Raw genomic sequence first — 12,791 nt, 5'->3', positions numbered from 1 at the left:
GAGTTGGGAGGGGCAACTCCACCTTTTATACCTGCACACAGTGGCATACAGCAGCAGAGGTCACTCGAACCTCCCTGAATGGGCGCCACTGAGGGGGAAACCTCTCTGCCCATCGTGCACCGGGCATACACTCGGCTACAGAGCAATGGAAATGTGTAACCTAACTCCAAGAGCATCGGTTATGGAACGGCTGCTAGCTGTTTTTCCCTGTATATAAGAAGGAGATCAGCTTTTGGACAGTGTGAAGAAGCTGCAGCCCAAATGTAGGAAAATCCCTCCCTCCCCCATGAATTAAGGAAAACTTTTTACAGGTTGGGCTTCCCTGGTGCACCCAAGGGAACTGGCTGATCCCGAATGAAGGAATTTGCCGGACCAAGGGAGGTCCCCTACCACCGGCTCCCCAGCCTGCCTCCCTTCAGTGCTCCTGGCTCCGTTACCGTCCCAGCCTGGTCTCACCTCTCTCCCCTTCCCCCCCCACCCCCCCGCTACAGCCTGTCTGGGCTGTCACTGCACTGCTACCAGCCCTGCTGCTTCTGATTCCAGTCGCAGCTGGGCTGCTGGCAGCTCCCAGGTCCAGAGCTGCCAGGCCGCAGGCTCAGGCTCTGGCCCCAGCCAGGCTGTTGTGGGTTCCAGCTCTGGCCATGGCCCTGCGTTGCCCCAGATTGCCAGGGGCTCCAGCCCTGGCCCCCGCATTTCCATGGGCTGACCCATGCTGCTGGGGGCCTCCAGACTCTCTGGTCCAGGAACACTTATGGCCCTGCTGGAGTACGGATGTTGCCGGACTAGAGTGCTGGTTTTGGGAGGTGCAGCCTGTAGTAGTGTTGGTTTAATTTGAACCATACAATATCCAAAATTGATTATTATTTTCATGGGGGGGAAGTATCTTGTTTCAACTGGATTAAATCTAAACGGCTGCTGGATCCACGAGAACAAAAGAGCTGTTCATTCTGGTGCCTTTTCTATCTTTTGAGTTTGGGAGGAGAATTATGAGTCCTTCACTTTCGTCTCAAAGAATGTAATACAGGTCACAGCACAGGCACCTGTTACTAAGCATAAGATTTACCTACCAGTCCCTTTCACTGTCACACCTGGGTGCCAATTTTCTTCCACTATTTGATCTGAGGAAGTGGGTCTGGCCCATGAAAGCTCATCACCTAATAAACCATCTTGTTAGTCTTTAAAGTGCTGCATACCCCTGTCTTTTGTTTCACCTGGATCTTCCCTTAATTTGTGCTTTTGTCTTGTTTAGCACACACATATATGGCATATATTTGTATAGGGGTTGAGGAAATCGTATTGAATTGTTTTCAGGTACTTTGAAGGCAGCATATGCGTCTTATTTTTGACAAGTACAGTGAGGGTAAGGAACAATACATTTTGGCTAGATTAAGATAGAAAATCTTCAAGTGAGAATAGCTTTAACAGCAAAATCCACAGGATGCAAAAAAAGATGCCCCCATCTCTCTCCCAGTTCCCTGAAGGCAATCCATAAGAATTTCTCCCAGGAACGGACCTCTTTTAGCAGTGTGAGGTGTAGAGTACAACTCACTCCAGTGTATAGATCAACTCCCTCCAGACCCTTACCCGCTGGTGTGCTCTTACTCTGAGGGAAGGAGGAGGGATTGCAAGGCATTCAAAGTATGTTGGTTCCTTTATTGAGCACGTCTTGGAGAGAAGTTGCTAGCTGCACCCATGCAGCCCAAAAAGGTTACACAAGCCATAGTGCTTCAGGGTGTAGCTGATATAAAAATGTAGAATCCATGTTGTTCTCTTGGATGCTGTTAGATTTCCTAATACTAGACATTAATAGTGAATGTTGTTGTGCTCATCCAGGCCTGTCAACTAGGAGATGGGGGGAGCAAAAGGGTCTGCTTCCTCCACTTTGCTCAGGGGAGCGGTCTGGCTGTAGGCTCCTCTGTGCTCATGCTGATAAAATATTACTGGGGGCTGTGTTGAAGTTATGAAACTATAATTTCTGGTACTTGTAGCTCCTGTTGTCAACAGATGGATTTTGTATCTACTCTGCACCTCTGAAAATCTGGGCTTGTGTCAATGAGGTTGTTTTAACTGACATTTTGTTAAATTGACAGGATAGGAAATCCAGGCAAGTTACTAAACTCTTGGGACACTTCTATAATGTCTAGATGGGGAAAAATACTTAACTATGCCTGGTTTTTTACCAGGGGTATGATTTTTGTAAATTTTGTATATGCATACATTTTCTTAGCTGGATCAACATTTGTCATTTAGAAAAGGAAAAAAGCATTAGATATTTATTTTCAGATGTGTAAGACAGTATCACCAACAGTGCAAAATGTTACATACATAAAATATACATATAGTTTATATCATTTGTATAGTGTATATTGGGTACATTGTAATATATATGATGGATATACAGAATGAACCTCAACTCTTTCCTTGGCATTCCTTAGAAGTTCACAAGTATTATGGCACCTCAGCTAATGAACTTGCACAGCTTAAAGTCTGCTGGTTTTGGTAGCAGAGCTGATCTCTCTCTTTTTTTTTTTAAATCAACAAATGCCCACCCAGTTAGCTGTGTACACATGTGCAGTGCATATTTGTGTATGTGCGCTTCTGTTTATTTAAAAACATGTTCTCATTCCCAGTCCATAATTTTGAACAGCTATGCTTTTATTAAATTCTAACCAAATATTTTGAAATCAAGACAAGATATTAGTGATGGTTGTAGACTCTGCTAAAAGGGAGTTTGCTCAGACCTTTTGAAAGAATTCAGTGGTTTGTGGAGGCCAGAGGTTCAATTCTGCTCTCAGTTACATTAGTTTGTTGTCTTCAAAATTTGGCCACAAGTATGGTGTTGTCGGAAATGTTCGCTTGAACAATTAGTTAATGTGTTTGGGAATTACAGAACATACCTACTGTGGTCACCTACATTTCAAGGAAGTAAAAGCCAGTTGCTTGGAAAAAAATTAACAGCTAATAAAATTATGGAACAAAGCTTATTTGTAGTAGAGCAGCATCATGCAATATTTCATTCATGATACAAAATCATACATGTTAGTTATGCTGTATGATCTGTTACCTGAGTATTATTTGAAAAGAAATTCTATCTGATCAGACTAATTTAAAAAGCTACTTGTTGCATTTGGGATGTGAATTATTGGATGCCAAATATTGAATGGCCCTTAAAACATAGGTTAGGTGACCACCCTATTTTCCAGGATATATGTTTATATTTTATATTCATGGCAGCCATGAAGGTGAATGAAACAAAAGGCTATTCAGAGTTTCTGCTGGTTTATGCAATGTAGTATCTTGTTCAGAGAAAACAAGGTAGCCTGCCAGTTAAGGAGTAGAATGATTGCTGAGCAAACCCTTTACACCTAATTGTTTCCTTATGGTATCAATATTCATGCAATGCAATACATTATGCATTCAGATCAGTAGAAGTTGTGTGATTTAAATCCTGTGTGCTTCATTGAAAATTCACTGCTATATGTTTGTGTATTATTTACTAGCTCCAATTATTGCCCAATTACAGGATATTGTAGGCATTTTTGAAATTACAGTGTATATCATTAATCTGTGCCTTGTTTTCTTTTGGAGTTTTCCAAACATCTTGAAAATTAAGGTTTGGTTTGAAAGTGCTAATAAGGTTACTTTTTTAAACAACAAACCAAAATGCATATAAAAACATAGATTGAATTTCAAGCTCATTAATCTTTCTCCTCCAGAGAGCTTCATTTTCTAGTGTGTAGAACTCTTGCTTATGTATAGAATTTTTGTTTATAGTAGCGTAAACATTTTCAGCCTGTGTCTTCATTGCTGAAATAACCCACCTCTTTCATATCAACTCTTATACCTAGGAGCCGCACTGCAGACTCAATGATGTAGGTTTTTTCTGCATGGCAGCCAAGGCTAAACTGTGAATTCATTGCATGATGCAACTTCACCTTTTTGGTTGTCTATGGGATTAATTATATTCTATTCTTGTACTGCTTGTGCATGTCAACGTGCTTATCCTAATGGCCTATACACTGAATGCAGTCTAAGCATTAAGTGCATGAACCAGAATTTAAAAAAAGATGACTTTTGAGTAAATAAACATGATGGCTATCGCTGTATATGGAGTTAGTTACACCCTTATAGAACTAAATTAATAGCAATATGTACTAAGTCTGTTCATTTAAAATATCTGGCATCCTACGGTAGTTAACCAAAAGAATAAGCACTAAGAGAAGGGTTGCTGGTGGCAGGAGAGAGTGCACACAGCCTCCTGGCTATTATTGTTAGATGAGGGTTGAATGGAAGCTAAAAGCACTCAAAAGTCAGGTAAGCCTCTAACTGAGCACAAAACCCCTTCATAATAGTTATGGTGGCCATGGGAGTAATATACCAGTTCTTATCGAATATAAAACTTTGTGAAGAAACTTAAAGTTCTACAGTCTGCCATATTTAACCTGAATTAATTTCAAATGGATTCCGTTATCAAATGCCACCAGAAGTATCGATTCCGATTTGACATGAAGATTCACCATCCTGTCCTAAACTCCCTTGGCAAATTGTTTTGGCCATCCAGACGGGCTCTTCACTATTTGTTCTTAGATGTGTTGGCAGAAACTGTTCATCTAAAATGGCAAGAGATGTGTGATGTAGTATTAATTCTAAAGCTTGGGTCTCGATGGAATAATGATGTGTAATATCATCGCTAGGAAATGTACTCCCCACATAGACAGTATTTTGAGCATCTTCTCTCAAAATTCCATTTGGTGGTATTATTGACTAGCAAATATAATCATGTGAATCGTGTGCTGAAATGTTAGACACCATAAGTTTTCCTTTCAGGACTGATGAACTATTCTCTAGCAATCTATGATGCCTGGAGATTATGCCTTGTCCTCGTTCCACTCGCACACACCTACACACCCATGCTTTGCATTTGTAGTAATTTGAATGGTATTTTAAACATGAAAAAAAATTATGTAGATAAATGGAATTGTAAGCATGAAAAAAATAATTAAAACATTGGCTTTTAAAGGAGCCAGTGAATAGTCAAATATATTCAGAATGGAAGAGAAATAATGGAAATTGCTTGAAGAACATCATTTTATAACAGATGTAGTGTGATGTCTGGGGATGTTTTGCAGCTCTTAGGACTCCATACCACTTTTTTTCTTTTTTTACATACTGAGGATACCATATAATACCAGTTACCTTTCTGCTGAAGAGAAACTGAGGCTATTGAGAGGGCTGTTTCTGAACTGGCCAGAAATGTCTCTGTAGAGTGTCAGTCCCCGTAATACACGAGGTTCGAAGGGATGCCGGAAAGGATGAGACCACAACTGGGGGTTTCAAAAAGCACAAACTGATTTTATTTTGATGGCGCCAGACAATCATCAGAACAAAAATTAAACAGATTGCCAGACAACACAAAACAATTCCCTGAGGCTTTTCTAAATCACAATAATTCCCAATAATTGCCCAGGGGTTAGGAACAGTTGAATTAACACTGGTATTGTCCATAGGGCTGATTATTTACACAACTTTATACAAGGAAACAGTAAAAAACCTAAACCACAACTATTTATAAACTAACTTAGTAACTTTTTAGCCACTGTCACTTGGCAAGCAATAAGGACAACTAAAAAATCAATTAGGATAGGGATGATGGTGGGGGGGGGTGTTATACCAGTTCTGGAGACAGCAGGAACACAAGTACCGGTCACACGCTCATAAACTGTCTCCACTCGGGTCGACCAACTCGGAGTACGCTCAGTAAGACTCAAGAGCGGGGGGTGCAAGGCGTCTGGGTGATCAGGCCAGGCGTTCACTCAATGCGAATCCCCAGTGAGAGAGGGGCTGCCTGCCTGTTTTATTGCCTGTGAACTTATCACCCCATAGGTTGGTTTTTGCTGCAGTGGGTGGAGTAGCAGGCCTGAGCACCAGTCAGCCCACTGGCTGATCTGTTACTGCAATGGGTGGAGCGAGCAGGGGAAGATTATTAATTTACATGCCCTTATATGGAAAACACTCCACCTCACAGACAGAGCCCCCTATACCAGCCTCAGAGGTATTACAGGCTATGGCTCCCTGCGACGGGCAGCCATTCCTGATGTTCTGTCTCGGACATAGAGCACAGGAAGAGGAAGTAGAAATGGCATGAGCAGGGTTCCATTTCTGACTCTTCCACTGTGTGGTATTAAGCATGGCACTTAACCTTGCTGTACATCCGTTTTCCCTATCAGTTGGGCAATAAATACTTCCCTCCCTCAGATGGCTGTTACAAAGCGTAGCAAATGTTTGTAAAGCATTTTGATATATTGTCAGATGAGAAGAACTGTGCAAATTTTGTTCTATCATTATAATTCCTCATGTTGTCTGCTACTTTGGGTACAAAATGCTTCTGCATCCTCTCAGTTCTGTGGAGTTGGAGCCATGTTGTGATAGCTTGTTGCGCTGCTGAAAGCTGCCAGTCCTGAGCTCCATTTTGTAAAGCAGATAAAGGGAGCATCTACACTGCACCATTGCTTGAAATAAGACGTACAATTAGAGCTCCACAAATTGCTGATCTTATTTCGAAATAACCCGCTATTCCAAAACGTCTTTTACTCCTTGTGGAATGAGGATTACAGGGATGGCACAATAGTGAGCCTGTTATATTTTGAAATAATGGGATGGCTGTGAAGATGCAGGATATTTTGGAATACTCTGGAATCCTGAAATAACGTTGCAGTGTAGATGTAGCCAAAGTGATCAGTAAAAAGTAAATGCTGTGTGTGGGGGATAGAGGGGGAACGTAATGTACTATTATAAACAAGCCTTTGGCTTTCATCTTTAACAAATCACCAGGACTCCGCATTTTTTCATTCAGATTTCAAACAACTTTCTTATCTGAAAAATTGAAGTAGGCCAGTGGTCACCAACCAGTCGATTGGGATCTACTGGTAGATCTTGGAGCCTCTGACAGATCATCTTGACTGGTTTGGCCATGAGGCTGTCAAGTGCAGCACTTCCGCTGCCCCTCCCCCCACTGCTGCGCATCTCCTGCTCTTTGCCTTGGAGCTGTTTCCCTCTCTCAGCCTGAATTCTATTTCCACAGAACGGGTGTGGAGGACACGGGTTTGGGCTGGAGGGAGTTTGCTGGCTGCTTTTGAGAGTCACGCAGGGCCAGGGCAGGCATGAGCCTTCCTTTGCCCCACTGCACCACCACCCAGGAGCCACCTGTGGTAAGCAGTGTCCAGCTGGAGCCTGCCTCCTGAATCCCTGTCCCAGTCATGTACCCCCTCCTACAACCCAACCCCCTGTCCTAGCCCTGAGCCCTCCTAGACCCAAACTCCCTTACAGAGACTTACCCCAACCCCCCTCTGGTACCCCACCCCCTGCCCCAGGCTCAGCTCAGAGTCCTTCTCACACTGAAAATCCCTTAGCCCAAGACCAATGCCTTTGCCCCAACCCTCTTCCCCTGCCTGGTGAAAGGGAGGGAGAATGAGGGAAGGAGCGAGCATGGAGGGAGCAGGAGCAGGACCTTGGAGAAGGGGCATGAAGGAGATGGGGCAAAGATATTTGGGTTTGAGGTAGATCCTGGATTGCACATAAATTCAGAAAGTGATCTCATCCTTTAAAAGGTTGGAGACCCGTGAAGTAGGAGTATTAAGTTATATGCAACCCGAATTACTTTTCTGTTTAATTCTGTTTGCCACGTCTTTTCAGGAGTTCATAATATTCACTAAATGTAGACTTCAAAAATTTGACATTCCCTTAAATTATCATTCCTTCCATATAAACAAATAGGACAGCCTCTCATGCAAGATAAATGTGACTCCTTTGTGAAAATGACAGAGTGAGAAAGTTAAAGATTTCCACCTCATTCTGTTTTACATCTTTTCTGAATTATCTACTAGGTCAATATTGGGTCACAAGTCCAAGGGAGACATCTGCACTAATTTGTACCAAGTAGTAATGAATCAGAGTCTAAAGTAAAGTAGCTTTGTCCAGTGCAGACTAAAATGCCATTAAGCTATGAAAACTAAATGCACTACCTGAGTGGTAGGAATAGGTAGTTACATCGTTGGAATAGATATTCTTCCATTTTGTCTTGCGGTAGAGTGGTCTCTTACAGCCAGTACTCAGGAGATCAACTGGGGACATTTTGTAAGGTGTAACAGTCTGTATAAGCAGAACATAAAGACAGTTTTGCATTAACTACAGCAGCGGTGTCCTGCATCTCTAATCTCTGTAGTATAGCTCGGTTCATTTCACTATCTACAGAAACCCACATTATTCATATTGCATTAATTATAACTTCTACCCCAGAAGTGAATAAGTAGCCACTCCTGAGGTGTTGCAGTCTCATACCTTACGCTAGGGAGTGACTGTGTATGAAATTATAAAGCACTCTAGGCACACACAATCTTTAACAGTCATAGTCTTACCGCTCTCAACCCTGATGGGAAACCCTGTTGTTCTGTGCCTCTTCATCAGTGTCAGGTTCCTCCAGCACCTAGGGCTCATCTAGACTACCCCTCTTTTGAAAGAGGGATGTAAATGAGCCAGATCAAAAGTGCAAATGAAGCATGGATTTAATATCCCGAGCTTCATTTGCATATTTGCATCAGATCGCTGTTTTGAAAAAGGATATTTCAAAAGTGAAACCGCAGTCTAGACGTGATTCTTTCAAAACAAAACCAAACAAATCCCTTTTTCGAAAGAACCTGTACTCCTGAAAATATTAGGAGTACAGGTTCTTTCGAAAAGGGTTTTTTTTTTTCCAAAAGAACCGCGTCTAGACTGCAGTTTTACTTTCGAAATACCCTTTTTCAAAACAGCACTCTGACATGACTATGCAAATGAAACACGGGATATTTAAATCTGCATTTAATTCGTACTTTCGATCTGGCTCATTTACATCCCTCTTTTGAAAGAGGGATGTAGTCTAGACAAGCTAGTGTCTTTTAATTCTTAGCCCTCTGAGGAATGACGTTTTAGAACAGTTCCTCAGTAGCAGATGTGGGGGACAAACAAGTTAATGACTTTTATGAGCAAACTGGACACCTTTAGGAGTAAGCTCGTATGATGGGGTTGCTTGTGGTGCGGGTGGGAGGATTCAGCAGCCCTGTGTGCCCCTGCTGGTCTTATGATTCACAAGTTCTTGTTTCAGTGCTTCAGCTGGCTCCCTGCAGGGATAAGGAATGAATTTCCCTCCCTCGCCCTCCAATTGTCGTCTTTTTCTCTAAAGCATCAGAGATGGGACCTGAGACTTCTATAGACGGGACAGGGTCGGCCAATGCTCTCAGATGGCATGAAGCATTTTCTCTCTTGTGTGTTTGGCTGGTTGGTTCTTGGTCAGCATGTTCAGGGTCTAATTGATCAGTATATGTGGGATTGGGAAGGAATTCTGCTTCTGTAAGATTGTCAATGACCTTTTTCTGCAGCATGTGAGTAGCTTCCTGGTTTTAACCAGGTATATCTCCCTTTTGCTATCTTTATGAATAATTGTCTGTTTATTGGATGGCACATGAATATTCACCTATGGCCTGTTAACTTTGGTTTGTTTTTTACATGTGCATATTTTAGTGGTTCTCATAATGAAAAATTAGAGTTCCGTGCATCTGCTAAAATATCAACATTTTAGGCCAGTACCAATCTTCAGAATATTTCTAGGATAAAAAATCTTTGTAAGACAGAGAGAGGATGGATTTATCATGGTAATGCAAGTCAATGAGATCTACACCCTTGCTAAGGTAATTCTATTGGAAGAGCTTTGTTGAGAATCTGACTGCCTCATTTCTGAGTATGGGGAATACCCTGTTTATCCTTGCCATGGACTTTCTGCTTGCTGTTGTAATGCAGTTTCACGCTATTTCCTGGGGTACATCTGCACTGCGGAGCTACATTGGGATATCGGAATTATCCTGAAATAGCTATTCCGCATCTATTGAAGCAGCCTGCTATTTTGAAATAGATTTTGAAATAACGGGTGGCTTATTCCAATGTCCCAGTAACCGGAGGGATAAGGGGCATTTTGGAATAGCGAGTTATTTCGAAATTTGGCATTGTGTAGACAGTGCTGAATTATGAAATAAGCTATTTCAAAATACATTTGAAATAAACTACGCAAGTTGCGTAGCACATTTTGAACTATGGGTGCTGTGTAGATGCACCTTGAGTGGCCTTTAGGCTGGCAACAAAAGCAATCACAAAAGTAACATTAAATTATTTTTAAAACTGTCTGAGCAATGGCAACACAAGAAGAATGGTGCTATGTTAACTCCCAGGGTTATGGAATTTTATACAATTCTGCCCTGTAAAATCATTGTTACGTGAAATTGCTCTTTAATTTCATATTACTGTAGTTAGTGCTGTGCAACCTCTTCTTTCTGTGGGACAAACACTGAATGCTAATCCACACTAGTTAAACCTTTTTTTTGGCACCTTACATGAAATGTGCTATTCACCAAGGTGAAGTTCCTAGCTATTAATGTATCCAGAAGAGAGGTTGAATGTTTATCAGAATTCTACAAGTGGAAGAATTGTGTGTGCTGAGAGAGAGAGACATAATTTGGTGTTTTGGGATTCTGTGTGCAGCAGCACTGTAGCTTTGGTTTGGAATTTCAGAAGGATGGTGTCATGGGAAGCTTATCCCCTCCTAAGAATACTTAACCACTCCATGGAAAATTGTATGAGGGAAGGGCCAGGACTTGACTCCCTAATAGCAGATGTCCATGATATTCTGGGGACGCAGAATATCATGAACGTATTAAGTCAAATGCATGCGCGAGTTTTACAGTGCTGTAAGTCATCTGACTTCATTTGATGTTTCTGACTTGCACCATTCTTAGTGACTGAACAAGCTGCATGTGGCTGTGTAACTTGCACCATAATGCCATTGCTGAGTTTAGCCAACTTGCGCTGGTTTAGCTAGGGGAAGTTGACAGCTGGCACTGATTGTACTGTCACTACAAATGTTGTAAACCAGGAGTGACTTAAAGTCCTGGCATTTACACCAGTGTAAAGTTCATGCATGTGAGAGGAGAATCAGACACTTACTAGAAGATGGCTAGAGAAGAGGTGTAAGTGGCTATGTGTTGTACTTACGTTACACTGAATTCACACCAACTTCATTAGGCTCCATGGATTTTGGTGCCACACAAAGTTTGGGAGTCTGGGCTACAGAACTTTGCCACTGACATATTTTCTGACCCCCAACGTGCAGCGTGTATGACTTTGTCAGCATGGAATTTTGCCAGTTGAATCCCGTGACATGCAACCAGCGGAGTGCAGTGAGGTTCTTCCTGTTTGACATGTGGGAGAGAGCTATAGTAATAGGAATAATCTTTCAAGGAGCAGGAGGACAGAAATGGCTATTTCTGTACTTACCCTGCAGGATAAGAGACCCTACCGAAGTGCAAGCCATGGTGATAGATAGGTAGTTAGAGGACCTGAATAATGCTCCCTCAATCTGAAGCCTCGTAATAGACCTGGACATTTGGACAGAGACCAAATGGGAGGAAGGCAACTGAATAGGAGCAGGGAGTCTATAAATCCCTTGCCCACCATGCTGTCTGCCAACCTCGTAAAGGTCAGGCTGGGTACCAGTGGGCTCTGCTTCTGAATCTCTTCTTCTGCAGATTTAGTAGCTCAAAACAGGATATGCAGTGCAGCTGCCTTCAGAATAAGTCCCCAGTTTCCATCTCTACACAGCTGCCTTGGCTGTGGGTATTTCACTAGTGGGAACACTGAGGAATCTTTCTTCTAAACTGTGTCCTGTCATCATTAATATAACTGTGGATTGTGGTAGGATATTACTCCCAGGGTGCAGCTAGTTTTATCTACAGCATTATCTAAAGGAAACCATGCATGTTTCTTTGCAGCATTTGATGCTCGTTAATATACGTGGGGTTTCCACTTTGCTTCCACAGAGAAGAAGATATGGCCCCTGCCTCAGCAAGATGACGGTTGAATAGTCGAATAGATAGTGGTCCCTGATAGTGAACGCTGGCTGCTGCATTGTATTTGCTCTCTCCATAAAAGGCAGAAAGGAGAAGAGTCTGTCTGCTGCCTCTTCTCTACAGAATCGTATGGGTGTTATAACTTTGGTTAGCCTGTTTGCGAATGAAACACAGCTTTATCAGACCTCAAGCCCACCAAGTAAACAAATTGTATACAAACTGGTTTAGCGTAAGAGTGGCTTCTCTGAGTGACGTGTGGAAAAAAATGAAGCAAAGATGTGTGGTTCTGGCCCTGACTTCATGAAGACCAAATTGTTTGTGCTCTAGGAGGTACACTTGGTGTTCTGGATTCGTTTATTAACAATCATGATTTGGTTTCTTTTTCCTGGTGCATTTTTTTTTCTGCCTCTCTGTTGGTTGTATTAAGGTGAAAACACGGTGTTTGTCTCACCTAGAAGAAATTGCCACACGTCAATTCAGCTTGCCCAGGGCCCTGAGAACTTGCTAACATACTGTAATAGTTTTTTCCTGGGGGAACAGCATCTGCAGAGGAAATGAGCTGAGATGCATTTTTTAATCAGGTTAACACCAGAAAGTTAATTTTCTGGCATCCAGTTTGTACTGTGCCAGACAGTAAAAGTAGAAGGGGATGTTGTGTTAGGAAAGGGAAATGAAAACAGGAGCTTGCTTTTCTTGGCAAGGGGAAGGCAGGTGCTGTCCCAAGAAGCTTGCTGTTTGCATCAAGTCAATTGCAGATGTAGTCAAAAACACAACCAAGACCCAGAAGATTTTTTTTTTTAAATTGGGTGAATAAGGGCACCACACAGTGACGTAATGTTGAAGTGCACATTCGTATGTGAG

General features: G+C 42.2%; 1 protein-coding gene across 20 annotated transcripts in view; it reads left to right on the top strand.

The window, feature by feature from the left end:
- Positions 1-12,791, top strand: part of KCNMA1 (potassium calcium-activated channel subfamily M alpha 1) — a 755,813-nt gene that overhangs the window by 456,955 nt on the left and 286,067 nt on the right. For 7 of the 20 annotated variants that reach the window (XM_075934712.2, XM_075934716.2, XM_075934715.2 and 4 more), the window contains one exon: positions 3,849-3,872. The exons of the other annotated variants lie outside the window; for them this stretch is intronic. In XM_075934712.2, coding sequence (XP_075790827.1) covers positions 3,849-3,872 — 24 coding nt within the window. The remainder of the gene's footprint in view (positions 1-3,848; positions 3,873-12,791) is intronic. 20 annotated transcript variants of the gene reach the window in all.

Source organism: Pelodiscus sinensis, chromosome 8, assembly GCF_052426305.1.
Source record: "Pelodiscus sinensis isolate ZL-2025 chromosome 8, ASM5242630v1, whole genome shotgun sequence".
NCBI lineage: Eukaryota > Metazoa > Chordata > Testudines > Trionychidae > Pelodiscus > Pelodiscus sinensis.
This window is presented reverse-complemented; position numbering and strand designations above follow the sequence as displayed.